Raw genomic sequence first — 14,608 nt, 5'->3', positions numbered from 1 at the left:
ATTCTACTTGAAGACATAGTCCCCTCTCTTACCTCCTACAGGGCACAAGAAATAGTTTCCTAAGAGTGGAGATGGTTACTTATGTAGGAGCTTTAGGGGTATACTTACAAAAACTTCTAGAAAGGAAAAGTGTTGCCCATAGCAACAGATTCTAGCTACCATTAATCTACTGTAATCTACAAAATGATAGCTAGAACCTGATTTGTTGCTATGAGCAACACCTTCACTTTTCTTTTTAGAAGTTTTACTGAATCATTATCTGCCCCTTAGTCTTTGTTTTGTCCTTCTATACCAGACAGGGTGCAGTACCACCAAATGACCTGTGGTGGCAGTATGTTGACTTTGCGGAATAGATTGTGGATGGTACAGAAAACCAAAAGGTTCTCAACCCCATCGATTAACCCTACAGTTTTATCAGGACTCAGCTACCAATGATAGGCCTAAGTAGCGCTCAGACGTAAGTGTTGTCCTTTGAAACCTCAGGAACATCTAGCGAGTGTCTTCATAGACCACAACCCTAATTAATGCAGAATAATGCTTAGAATAAGCCACTTACCTCTTGGGAGCTGCCACCGCTGCGTGGAACCCACCGCAGTCTGTACATGACTATGTCTGATGCAAACGGTTTCCAATAGGCCCTGAAACTGTGCGTGCTTATGTCTCTGACGTCCAGATCGCGAGGAGATGGTACCTGTTCTGTGTAGAATGAAAAATATATTCACTGTCAGTATTTCCAATATACAACAAATAAACTGTTGATTACAAAGTTACAATGCGATAGATATACAGGTTCAGATAATGCTATCAACTTGAGATGGACAGCGGCACAGTGGCTAGCATTGCTGCCTCACAGCTCTGGGGTCATGGTTTTCATTCCAACCAGGGACCTATCTGTGTGGAGTTGGTATGTTCTCGCCGTGTTTGTGTGGGTTTCATCTACCCACCATTCAAAAACATACCAGTGTGTGCGCGTGTGGTAGGGAAATTAGACTGTAAGCTCCTATGGTGCAGGGACTGATGGGAGTTATTACATAATACGGCAACTGAGCGAGCCCGATTGGGGAAAAGTGCTATATAAATACTACAATAGTTATTATATCCAGAGCTCTCTATGCACTACAGCTTGCAACCTATCTTTCTCTCCTGATACATTTTGTCTTCATAGAATGTAGCAGGGTTACAAGATAAAGATTCAGTCTGGATACAATTGTTTACAATGCAGAGAGCACATCCGAGCTCTGCTGTAAAACAATGCTCCCTGATTATGCAAATACTTGTCTGAAAAACACAGAAGGAAGTCTGTAATATAAAGAAAAGTACAAGGTGCAGGAAGATAGCCAACAGACTAAAGTCACCTGGAGGTGGATAAACTCTTTAGAGAGATCATGTTTAGTTGCCACTCGCTGAGCTGCCATTAAAGACTTACTGGTGGTGAAAGTGCCGGTAAGAGGCTCCGATTGTCCTTCATCGAACACAGAGAATATAGCCACGGTGTACTCAGTGAGTGAGGCTAGCTTCTTTAAGTTGTAAGACGTCACTCGATCCACTTCCACCTGCCAAATACATACAGTTCTCATATTATTATCCGTCCTCTAGAACCTCTAAAGGTTGTGATCTAAAGCTGAGCCTGTACCTGGTGTATTTAAACCCCCACAGCCTGAAGGTGTTGCAGAGAGTTACTGGCAGCAGTGAGATTAGCAGGTTCATAGGAGAGCTAGTAATAGAGATGCAGAGAGTAGAGGGAAAGGGAATAATAGCAGAATAATGGTTAGTTAAACGCTCACCACAGATTAGAGAAATGTATAATGCGAATTGAAAAAAAACACAGAATGTACCACCTAAAATGTTATTAAATTGTGCCCATTGTCTAGACACAAGGGGGTCTCATTTACAGTTAGGAGCAAACATAGGAACATCACTGAGTGATTTAATGGCCAATATTAGGCATGACCAGTATTTATGAGGCATGTTGGGTAAGAAGGGCCTTGTATGTGCCCCCGGCAGTGATGATTGTGGTAGGTTAAGGTCAGCCCGTCCATGGCCCCAGCTGAGCTTGTTTATGGGAGGGGGAAATGGCTGAGCGGATCGGCTGCTTCTTGGGTCCCCCGCCCTTGGCTGCACACACACAAGAAATGGACAGACCGTGGCCCGAGATGGCTCCTGGTGGTCAAGGATCAATATTTAGGTGTCACTGATAAATACTACTGAATGAATTGATTATTAGTTCATAATTATTGGTTCTATTTGATAGGTAGGTGGTTGTGGATTACGGTAAGAGAAATACACAAGTCAATACAATTTAACAGAACAAGAGGATATATAGAGGAATACATAAGTCATTTCAATGTTACAGAACAAGAGGATATATAGAGGAATACATGAGTCATTACAATGTAACAGAACAAAGAAGATATATAGTGGGATACATAAATCAATACAATGTAACAGAACAAGAGAATATATAGAGGAATACATAAGTCATTACAAAATAACAGAACAAAGAGGATATATAGAGGATTAGATAAGTCATTACAATGTAACAGAAGAAGAGTAAATAAAGATGAGTACATGAGTCATTACAATGGAGGAAACTAAACACAAGAGATGCTCCAATCTCCATTCACTTACATCATTGATGTCAGCGCCTCCAGATTTCACATACATGATCCGGTAGCCGTTCACATTTTTGTGTGAGTGGTCCCACGATACTGTGGCTGAGCTGTGTCCGATGTTTGAAAACATGAGATTTCTAGGTGGTGTTAACGGCACTGTGGAAAAATACAACACAACATCAGGAGCAGGAGGAGGTAAAACTACTTCATTTATCTAGTCCAAGAAAGGGGAACTCGCCAGCTTTCGTGGAACTGCTACGCACAGAAGTTGAGACTTAAAGTTGCACAAGAGCTGCCCCTTGATATTAGAGACCATCAAGCCTTAAACACCCCAATCTTCCGGCTTCAGTTTGACTCGCTGCGCTATCACTATTCTGTGCTGCTGGGGGACCCTGCACCTTACACTACCTAAATCACAGGCTGTGACATCTCTCCTCCCCCTCCATTCATCTCTGTAGAACATCAAACTGTCTCGGTCACATGCAGCCATCAGTCACATGAATATGAGGTAACATCTTGCCTTATCCAGCTAATTATAAATACTGCTTTACCTCCCAGCTATCCATATGGTGGCGAGACAGTCCCAAATCACAGATCTTTAAGAAAGGTCGGCTTATGCACAAATGGGTGTGGTTTCGTCCCAATGTGGGTGTTGGGGGAAGATCTGGGTGGGGTTTGGCAGCTATGGGGTGGCGCTTATTGGGTTCTGATTCTGGATGCCTCAATGTTGAAAAGTATTTACCACTTACATGTTGTTTCTTGTCCTGTGAGTGGATCACTGGCCTCTTCCCCAAACATGGCATAGACAGTGACAGTGTACTCAGTGATGGGAGTCAGTCCATCCAGCAAGATGTCTGTTACTGACCCGGCCACCTTCATCTGGAATACACAAATGCATTAATGTCGCCAAATGCCCGAGTGGACCGATCACGTACGGCCCTCTTTGTGGGCCGGCTCGGTATGAGAACGCAGCCTACTAATTCCATTGGAACTATTGACATCACTCTATGCCTCATGCCTCCATAAGGTCACTAATTCCCAGTGAATTAATAGACTGAATGTTGATGGGCGATGGCTGCCAGTTACCTCTTTCTCATCTGCCGTCAGTCCCTCGGTGAGAGGCGCGTAGAGGATCATGTAACCAGAAGCGCCTGAGACTCCGAGCCACTTGGCTCTCATGCTGCGGTGGGTGACATCAAACAGCTCGAGGTCAGAGGCCATCGGTAACGCCACTGGTGGGGGGAACAATGCAGATAAACAAAGCTTACATATTAGGAATAACATATGCAACTATAACGCGGCCTAATTAATAAATGACGTTAATTGCGCAACTGGACTGTAACCCGTAGCAACTAATCAGACCTTTGCTTTGTCTGATTTAAAGGGCAGAACAATGGGAATGAGATCAACGCTTGCTGTAGGTAACAGCGCATGTGTACTCGCAGCACCAGGTTATTAAATGAGCTGGAATATGTTAGACAGTAAAACAACAATCAGCTTCACAGCTAAATCCAACATGTAGCATTGCCTGAAACTCGGAATACATAGCTAAATATAGAACAATGACATTTGTGTAGACTTCTTGCAGGACTTTCAGCCTATGCCTTGGTACTATGGGTGGTCGGTCCACAATGTAGGCGATCCTCACATAGCAGAGTACTTAAATGTAATTAAAATTAATGATGAAAGATGTTAACCCCCATTATTTAGTTCACATATGCATAAATAAATGTAGATTTAGTAATTTTATAGTGAACAGTTTCCTCTTAATGCTAAAAGTGCAGCCAATCTGCACCTCTACAACACATGAGACAGACCTCACTCATCACGGAGCAGCACGGTGGCTCAGTGGTTAGCACTTCTGCCTCACAGCACTGGGATCATGAGTTCAATTCATCAAATTAACCATAGTCTGTGTGTGTGTGTCTGTGTGTCTGTGTGTGTGTATACGTTAGGGAATTTAGACTGTAAGCTCCAATGGGGCAGGGATTGATGACAAATATTCTCTGTACAGCGCTGCAGAAATGGTGGCGCTATATAAATAATAATTAGCATTACCTGTGCCCTCTACATACAGAGAAAATGGATTTTGGTGCAAACGGCTCTTTATTCTTTATTTCTTTCTAAACGTGATTGACATGCAGTAAATAGATTGCGTTTTTCTAAAATGATTACTGAAGTAAGAGGAGACGTTTTATTTTACTCACGGGTGGTCTCAGAGCCACGTAATCCGTCTGTTGTGCTTCTAGTGTACACAGCGAAGACTGCGATCTGGTATTCTGTTAGAGACATCAAGTTCTTGAGCACAGTGCTGGACTCACTGCCGTCCACTATCACCTACAGAGACAGCAGCACAATATCCTCAATGAAGCTGATACTTTGCTTAAAGAACATTCTCCAAAACAGGACGATCGACAGGTTAGCAAATAATATTATGGGCTCAAAATTCCGGTTTGAATAAAATATCTCATTACTAACCAATAAAACTCCAACATGTACCACTGGTACAAATCAACTCGTGTGCAAACTTAGTCTATCTCTGTAAGAGAAACAGCTTTGTCCGGGCAGATGCACATTGAGGTATAAAAATGAGCAGATGATTTATAGAAATCGATATTTTGACAATTCTCCAATGAATTCACTTTGCCTTGATAACTTTTCCCGTCTGTTAGTCAAGTTATTGTTACACATGAAGGTGCTGGTGAATAATTCTAAAACCATATAGATCCCTTGCTATAATTAGGTCTAATTTTACAAAATATATTTATAAATGGTTATACACTTATTGTACTTTATGTACTGATGATGGAGCATTATATGCAGCACGGTGGCTTAGTGGTTAGCACTTCTACCTCACAGCGCTGGGGTCATGAGTTCAATTCCCGACCATGGTCTTTTCTGTGAGGAGTTTGTATGTTCTCCCCGTGTTTGCGTGGGTTTCCTCCAGGTGCTCTGGTTTCCTCCCACACTCCAAAAACATACTGGTAGGTTAATTGGCTGCTATTAAAAATTGACCATAGTCTCTTTGTGTGTGTGTGTGTATGTTACAGAATTTAGACTATAAGCTCCAATAGGGCAGGGGCTGATGTGAATGAGTTCTCTGTACAGCGCTACGGAATCAGTGGCGCTATATAAATAAATGGTGATGATGATGATGATGATGAAACATTGGCTTATAACTATATGTTAGGTGTAGAGTCCTATGCTCTGTAGTTATACATGTGCTTATACCAAGAAGAATATCATACAGTTAGTACGCAGCAATTGTTCCATGTTATAATTATATTTCTTGACCACAATCTGACAATATAGCTTTCGGTATGGTAATGTATTAGTTGCTGTCTAATACAAGAAGTCATTTATTAATATCCAATTGTAAAGCGCTACGGAATCTGCTGGCGCTTTATGAATAAATGATGATGATGATGATGATTATAGTGCAAAATCCACAAAGACTCAGTAACCCACAGCCACCAATCAGATATTGGCATGCATTAATCCAGAGCCAGTTATATTTTGAAAGCTAATAACTGATGATGTTGTTACATAACCTGGAATAACTATGTGTACTATAGATAAATAATGTATAACATGAACAATCATGCTATGCTGTAGCGTAGGAAGAATGACATTATGTTATATTAGCGTTTACCTCTTCTGGCTGTCCGCCTTTAGTCGGATAATATACCACGCGGTATTTCTCAACCTTTCCCGGGGAATGACTCCAGCTAACGCGGAACCCCCTGGCAGTTACCTCCGAGGTGACTAAATTAGTCGGGGGTCCAACCTCCTCAACTAAGTCCCCTGAAAATAGATTTTGTGTTACAGAAACTCCTACCCACAGCAACATTCATGTACTGTATCCTATGTTATACAACAAAACTCTCATGTACATGCATTCATTCATTCATTTGGTTTCACCCATAATGCACCTTATTAAAATACTATGGCTCACTAGCCTGGTACTATAATTTAAAGCTGCACTACCACCTAGGAAAATATTTCCCTGGCTTGTGATTGGTCCTCCCCTCCTCTGTTTAGGGATGGGGCTGGGAGAGAATCGGAAGAGGCCTGGAAAAGATAGCTCCATGTAGCTGAGAAATGTGATTTTGTTGACGCCATCTTGCTGCCTTATAGCCATTTTGTTCTCTTATAGCTTAAAGACAGATTAGATACAGCTAGTTTGTAGGAGCTATTCATTGTTTGCAGGAGACTGTGCTCATGGCCTTGAATATGGCAGCACAGGAGATAAGCCAACTCCCCCCTGGGGAGTATTCCTGTGTGAAAATGAGTGAATATAGCAACATCTGTGTAAAGGGAGCATGAGTCGTTAAAACCTTTTGGGGCGTAGTTTTCTGTAATACATGATTTTTGCCATATAGATATGGACTTGTAACTAATAAAGCAGAGTTTATTGTACACTTAAACCATGCAGTGTATTTAATTCTCTCCAGCTGATGAGCTCATAACTGATAAACTGAACAATCTGATTTAGATTCGACATAGCGGACCCTTGAGCTCTGGCTAGACAGAGGGGGCACATTAGGAAAATATTATTTAGGTCGTAATGCAGCTTTAGCACTTAGGGGTAGATTTAATAAAACCTTTCGAAAAAGCAAAAGTGGGGGTGTTGTCCATAGCAACCAATCAGATTCTAGCTCTCATTTTCTAGGCTGTAGTAGATGAATGACAGCTAGAATCTGATTGGTTGCTATGGGCCATGCCTCTACTTTTTTTAGAAGATTTGATAAATCTACCCCTTAGGCTGTTACTACGGTTCAGGGTAGAACAATTAATAGGGCTTTCTTGTATCCTGGAGTTCCCAGGACATTGACCCTTTTAAAATATTTAATTCACAATACATATAATATTATAATATTATAATATAACATATATGATAGTAATATTTACCCATAAGTCAAAATCCTGATGAACATTGTTTATCTTATTTTGGACCTAAGGGGGAAGTTGAGGCTGACAGCCGACCGACCCACACCTAATAATAATTCAGGCTGAGTAATTATTGAATTTTTCTGGATAAATATTAGCCTTGGGCAGGAAGAACACCTAACAGCCTACAGAGAAGCAAGATTCTAATAAACCTGCAGACTAATGAGCCATCATTTTAGAAAACGCTGATTTATCATTATAAAATGAGCTACTTTGCCAATAATATTTAATAAAATTAAGAACTACCCTTTGCTGTGACATATCATATTATCTCAATCACATAATCCAAGTTATTAGGAGCTAGTCTGGTTGCCTGGGGATGTGTAACGTGTACACACAAACACGCGCTCGCCTTTCAAGTCATGAAACCTCTCAGCCATAAATTTATCCCCGACAATTTGCTGGATAATCCAGAAGGCATCAGACGCTCCCTCACCTTTGAGAGTTATGTCGATGTCCTCTACTCTCTCGCACACAGTTTTTGTCAGCGACTCCACGATGGAGTTCATGATATTGAAGTCAGCCACGTTGTAGACGTGATCGCTGTCGGGCTCCGAGGCAATCTCCTTCAGTTCATTAAGGTCAGCGTTTTTCACACCTGAAATATAGGATTAACAGGCATAGAGGACACACAAGATGTCAGGGCGAATTGGCTTACAGTCTTGATAGAATAAAGACGTTTAATATCAATAGGCTACATTAAACAACTATAGTCATTTACAAAAAGCCAAAAAATAGACTTCTCTGTTTACGCAAGAGCGCGTAATTCTCCACCTAGCGCATTCAACGGTCTACGTCCACTTCCTGGTCTTTGGAACGCCACAAACGAGAGATGTGGCTACTTTGTGCTCATGGTGAAAATCAGTGCCCGAAGTGAAAATTTAAAAGTGACGATATGGAAATTTAAAAGTGGCAGTATTAAAAATGTAATGGGAACTTACGTGAATGGAATATGATAGTTTTACAATGGAGGCCGTAGGAGAAGTGGCTGTGTGGCATACCCCCGTATACCCCCCACTTAGACCGCTAGTGGAAACAATAGAGATGTCACCAGTGGTGATCGCCCCCCCTAGCAGGGGCTTGCTGCCGGCGGCTGCACACTATGTGCAGGTCCGTTTGCAGTGACAGGCAGGGACAGTGTGCTGCCCGGCTGCTCTGATTGTGTTTTAAACACAATCAGAGCATCCGGGGAGCACACTGTCCCTGCCTGTCACTGCTGAACGGACCTGCACATAGTGTGCAGCCGCCGGCAGCCTCAGATGTAAAAAAAAGGGCGGGGCCTAAATCCCCCCCCTACATCGCCCCGGGTACAAATATTCTCTAGATCCGCCCCTGGATGTCACTACAGAGTCCAACCTCCCACCATCTCAGGACCACCCCCTTCATTAATTTAAACTTTGCCGTTTTCTCCTACAATACATTTTTGCCTCACTTATGTCTTATATTAATCATGAGAGTGCACTGACATCTGGACTGTCTTTGTGGCATGTGTCATTCTTGTGTGCTTTAATGTTTTTATTACATTGATGGAAGTTTGCCTAGAATAGAGCACAAGATTGTGTTCTGGAAATTCTGACAAGCTGGAGAATCCAAGTCCTTTTGCAGAGAAGAGACGGCTGTGCACCCACCACTAATATGGGGAGAAAATCCCCTAATTGAATCTTCTCCACCTGTACTTGGCACATTAGAGCACTTAATCCACACTTAGCAAAGAATGCCCAATGCCCCCAACTTTTCCGATGGGAAAGTGTCAAATTTCGGTCAGCATTTGCACTGAGCTTTTGTACGTTCATTTGTTTGCAAAATTGGATTGAGAAGTTTGAATACCTATTCTTTATAGGTTTTCATTCTATGAGGCGTGAGGTTCCGTAGGACTATGAGCGAGGAAACTTGAGCGAAGATTATTACCATACGCGTCCCGTGGAGACACGTGATGCGAGGCTGCTATGGGACCTCCCGTCTAATTGAATTTGACCCTATAAGTCATTTGTGTGCTATTAAATTGCTAAAAGTATCTATTTAGCCATCTAAGTAAGTCTGTGCGGGAGAGAAATATTGGACTATTCTCAGAGTCTGCTCAGTCCTTTCATCTAAAAATTTGGACATCAGGAAACAGGATAACATTCTTGTGCTTTTATGATGTGAAAATTAATTCTGGAAAAGTTTATAGGGCTCGTGCCAGTGAACTGGGTGCACAAACTAGAAGAATGTGTGTAATAAAAGAATAACAGTCTTTTTTCCTCTGTTATACCCCATTAATAATGCAAAAAAACCCTGTTTTTTGCCAGGGCAAGCCCAGACGACCCAGGTTTAGGTGCAGTATGAATGGTGTTAGTGAAAAATCCTGGGTCTGCATAGGCAAACCGAGGGGGGGAGGGGGTCCTAATGCCTGGAAACCCCCCTCCAAGCCTGGGTAACTGTATAATTGAGGTGGCTGGACCCTGCCCCCGCTTCACACGGCTCTGCTTGAAAAGGGAGAGCTGTGTGCACCTAACAGTAGTGCACGTAGCATTGTCCATGTATATTATGGGGATAGGAAGAGTTGGAGAGCAACCAAGCACTGTCTAAAATTATAGCCACACCCCCATGCATGCTGGTCACGCCCACTGGTGGTGTGGTGTTGAAACCCCCCTCTGCAAATCCTGCGTTTGTCCCTGGTCTGAAAGCCTGGGATTTAGACCCAGGACTTTTGGTGGGGTAATTCCGGTTCCGACCCGGGTCGTCTGCACTATGAATGGTGAGACCCGAATTTTTCAACCTGGGTCTCACCAAACACACTTATAAAGTTGAAAAAAAAAACACATCACAAGAGGAGCCAATCAGAGCTCCTTGTGTGATGTTGCCATGGAGACTCGGGGCAGATCCGTGTTCAGTATGAACACGGTCTACGCGGGAATTTCTTTCCGTGGGAACCTCTGTCCCCCGGCAATATCACAGGATATTGAAGGCGGTATTAGTCACAGATTCTGTCCATGCACAAATATCTGGTTTGTTCAGAAACTTATACAAAATGCTTGGACCATGGGTGGATCCGAGTTATCCATCCTCTTAAACAAATGTTATCATAATATGTCTGACCCTTTGCCATGGTATAACACCTATTATATTACATGGGTGTCCCTATACATATCAATAATTTGATTATACAACAGTTATATATTGTGATGTTGTATGTATCAAAAGCTGTTTGATGTAGTTTGAAATTGATTTATTAGCATTTATTGTTATATTGTAATAAACAGGCAAGAAAGGGGAATGTGAGAGTTCACACTGCTGCTGCTTTGTCGAGATTACTTTATACAGGTTTGTCGGCTTCTACAGCGCACACATAGGGCTAGATTTACTAAGCTGCGGGTTTGAAAAAGCGGAGATGTTGCCTATAGCAACCAATCAGATTCTAGCTTTCATTTATTTAGTGCTTTCTCCAAAATGACAGCTAGAATCTGATTGGTTGCTATAGGAAACATCCCCACGTTTTCAAACCCGCAGCTTAGTAAATCTAGCCTATAGACAGGTTCGGAGAGAGAGAAAAACGTTAACACGTTATAGTTTTTCCAGCAAAAGGAAACAGAAAACGTAACATCAAAATAATTTGTAACACATTGTAAAATGAATCAAACCTATGAATAAATAGACAGCATTTGTTACCATAATTCCTCTGTTGTGTGAAAATAATGTTTTTATTCTGTGTCTAGATATGTTTGGTAAATGTTATTATTATTCTTGAGTAAATCACTTCCCTCAACTACCCTATTTACTAGAAAATTGAAGTTATTTCATTCTTTTCTTTGTTTTGTTTGGAAAAAATTACAGTTCAAAGGGACCTTCAGGTGCAAACTTGTAGCGTGCCTTTACATATCCTCAAATAACACAGTGTAACAACACAATAGCAATAATAGCACAGTAAAGAGTGTAAACCATGACTCAAAATAACTAGTGTCCTTGTATTTTATTGCTTCGTGTTCTACTGTTTATACGTCATGTTATTTGGGGTGTCAAATAATATTATATGCTTCTGTTTCCTGTTTTAATCTGAGGAGGTTAAAAGATTAAATAATAAAAAAAGGATTTTGCATGAGGGATATTTATAGGTTTATGTTCACTATCCTTAATTGTTTATGTAGTCTATAGTAAAGCACTTTTCAACTGAGTGATCGACAGAAGATAAAGTCTGTCTATTAAGTACATACAGACGGGAATGAGTTTGGGCAAGCTCAAAAGTTTGGTTTTTGCTTTCCAAAAACATCAGTCAAATAACTTGTATTCTAAAAACAATAATTTAAAAACTTCACAGCACAATATATGAATATTAATACTGTATGTTAAAGTACAAACACCAATGACACGCGGAATTCCTCCGAACTCACCAATGGCAAAGAGTTCAATTCCGGAATCCTTCAAGCTTCTGGCAGGGGGTATAACGTCATCTTGGGATTTTCCATCCGTAATCAAAATGCCAATTTTTGGAAGATCCGCTCTGGCTCCGGCTTCTGGCTTGAAACTATTTTCCAGGATGTAGGTTAAGGCAAGGCCTAGAGAAATATGAGGTTAGCCATGACGCCAGAGGTCATTTAAGAGATACGCCTCACACAAGGCGAGTGATTGCAGAGGAACATGGATGAGATTGTTATGGCTTTGATGGAGGAAACATTTTTTACAGTGTAGTCGGATATTTTTATGGTCTTTCTACCATGATTTATAAATATTAAAATGCAATGGAAAAGGATGTTCGGCATTAAGAATCTGCTCATTAGGGCAACCCTGCACAATTACTCCAAACATGTTCAGTCTTTAACTCTATAATGTCCAGATCAGTCAGCATAGAGGCAATAAGTCTTACGCCATGCGCTATACAAGAAAAACAAGGGGAACATACTTTATAGGCCTCTGAAAATCTCTGATCAAGACACAAACAGGACCACATTGTAGATTACTGTGCAGTTAGCCACTGCCTAATGTGTATTAGAATCAAGCTGAGAATTTTCCCTCAGCTTTGAAAAACCAATCAGATTCTAGCTATCATTTATTTAGAACATTCTACAAAATGAAAGCTAGAATCTGATTGGTTGCTATAGGCAACATCTCCACTTTTTTCAAACCCTACGGAAAACTCTCAGCTTGATACATTTACCCCCAGGGATGGGCACTTCCATTAAAATGACTGCTGATAGGTTATTACAGATAGGAGTCTCTTTCTTTGATTAAATGTATTGTTTTAACTTATTACTGAGAGTAAGGGTAATGCTGCGGCTCTATAACCTTTTGAAGGTTATAGAGCCGCACCATGCTTCCCTCTAAGTGTACCAGGTTGCCCATGATGTACTCTGTACTGGATTCCTAGCAATATTGTTACACCACCGTACTTATTTATAGATACTAAAATATTGCATGCAGGCTCACCCAAATCCTTAGCCAGGTGTTATTCAAAGTTACTCACAATAACAATACCATCTATGCCATGTATGTATAGTATAGCTGTAGGACAGTACCCGTGAGTGTGTTTCCGCCTTTGTACGGAAGATTTCGTACTGCATCTATCACAGCTTCCTTGGTGTCGTAGGCATTCAGGTGCCACTCTATCCTGGGATCTCCGCTGTACTGTGCCAGACCTGGAGCAGAGAGAAGAACATCCTCAGCTTTATGATGTAGTAAAAAGTTCATCTGACGTTTTTTCGGCTGTTAGACCAACAGTGACGGCCATTTATAAATGTACCGACGGCCGTCTTAATTTAATCAACTATCAAATTTATTGCAACTCACCATGAAATGACATTACTATTACCAGTAGTTTACCTAAACCTCACGTGCCCAATTTTTCACCTTGGTAACCTTTGGCAACAACCGTTTTTCCCAGAGTTCAAACTTCTGTTGAACTTTGAGGAATATAATTGGGAAGAAAAAAATCCTATGAATAGTTTCCTATATTTGGCATTGTATAGGAAGCAACAGGGGGTAAATGTATCAAGCTAAGAGTTTTCTGTCGGGTTTGAAAAGTGGAGATGTTGCCTATAGCAAACAATCAGATTCTAGCTATCACTTTGTAGAATGTACTAAATAAATGACAGCTAGAATCTGATTGGTTGCTATAGGCAACATATCCACTTTTCAAACCCGCTGGAAAACTCTCAGCTTGATACATTTACCCCCATGTGTCTTTAATCACTGAGGAATTTTTAAAACATCTGAGAATCCTGGTGTTCACCTTAATAAATATCAGGGACCTAACATTGCCTAAAGAAGAAGGGACGATGGTGAATGGACATTATTTGTTATTTTTATATAGCCATACAGTGCTATACACAGGGTTGTTAGACACAGCGTCTCTGATCCGTTGAGCCTACCATTTTAATTGTTGTGCTTAAGACACAAGGAGACAAAGCAAAACTTTCCATAAGGGTACATGTATTCAAACCGGGGTCTCCATCAAGTTTATCAAGGTCACCTTCATATGACCAGTGTATTTAGGGGCATATTTACTAAACTGTGTGTTTGAAAAAGTGGAGATGTTGCCTATAGCAACCAATCAGATTCTAGTTATCATTTATTTAGTACATTCTGCAAAATGACAGCTAGAATCTGATTGGTTGCTATAGGCAACATCTCCACTTTTTCAATCCCGCAGTTTAGTAAATATACCCCTTAGCCTTTAAGTTACCCTCTGTACTTTTTATACAGATTAGACTAAAAGTTATTGTGAAAAAAAAAATTCCCACCATAAAATTATTTTCTATTGAAACCATGTTTCCTCTTATTCATACCAGTCTAATGTATTATGTTTTATACTCAATTGTGCAAGAAAAACAATGTTAAATACATAGCAAAAAAATGTATAAATATGTATAAAAAAAGTATTAAATTTTAATCAGCTATATGTCATTTATTTCATATTTAGAGGGTTTTCCTCCTTACAAACTCATTATAATTGAAAGACATCCTCATCTATAAGTACTTTTAGGTGATTTTTAATTGATTGCTGTGTAAAATTAAACATAAGGAAGAGATAAGGTTAAAGGGCCTGATTCATTAAGGATCTTAACTTAAGAAAC

The 14,608-nt window shown here is 40.7% G+C and overlaps 1 protein-coding gene across 4 annotated transcripts in view; it reads right to left on the bottom strand.

The window, feature by feature from the left end:
- COL14A1 (collagen type XIV alpha 1 chain) overlaps window positions 1–14,608 on the bottom strand; it is a 134,002-nt gene that overhangs the window by 67,921 nt on the left and 51,473 nt on the right. For all 4 annotated transcript variants that reach the window (XM_075214011.1, XM_075214008.1, XM_075214012.1 and 1 more), the window contains exons 7-16: window positions 13,052–13,171; window positions 11,930–12,094; window positions 7,999–8,160; window positions 6,265–6,416; window positions 4,820–4,949; window positions 3,699–3,844; window positions 3,362–3,491; window positions 2,629–2,768; window positions 1,427–1,553; window positions 557–696 (exon numbers count right to left, since the gene is read on the bottom strand). In XM_075214011.1, the coding sequence (XP_075070112.1) occupies window positions 557–696; window positions 1,427–1,553; window positions 2,629–2,768; window positions 3,362–3,491; window positions 3,699–3,844; window positions 4,820–4,949; window positions 6,265–6,416; window positions 7,999–8,160; window positions 11,930–12,094; window positions 13,052–13,171 (1,412 nt within the window). The remainder of the gene's footprint in view (window positions 1–556; window positions 697–1,426; window positions 1,554–2,628; window positions 2,769–3,361; window positions 3,492–3,698; window positions 3,845–4,819; window positions 4,950–6,264; window positions 6,417–7,998; window positions 8,161–11,929; window positions 12,095–13,051; window positions 13,172–14,608) is intronic.

The sequence above is a fragment of the Mixophyes fleayi genome, chromosome 5, assembly GCF_038048845.1.
Source record: "Mixophyes fleayi isolate aMixFle1 chromosome 5, aMixFle1.hap1, whole genome shotgun sequence".
Lineage (NCBI taxonomy): Eukaryota > Metazoa > Chordata > Amphibia > Anura > Limnodynastidae > Mixophyes > Mixophyes fleayi.
This window is presented reverse-complemented; position numbering and strand designations above follow the sequence as displayed.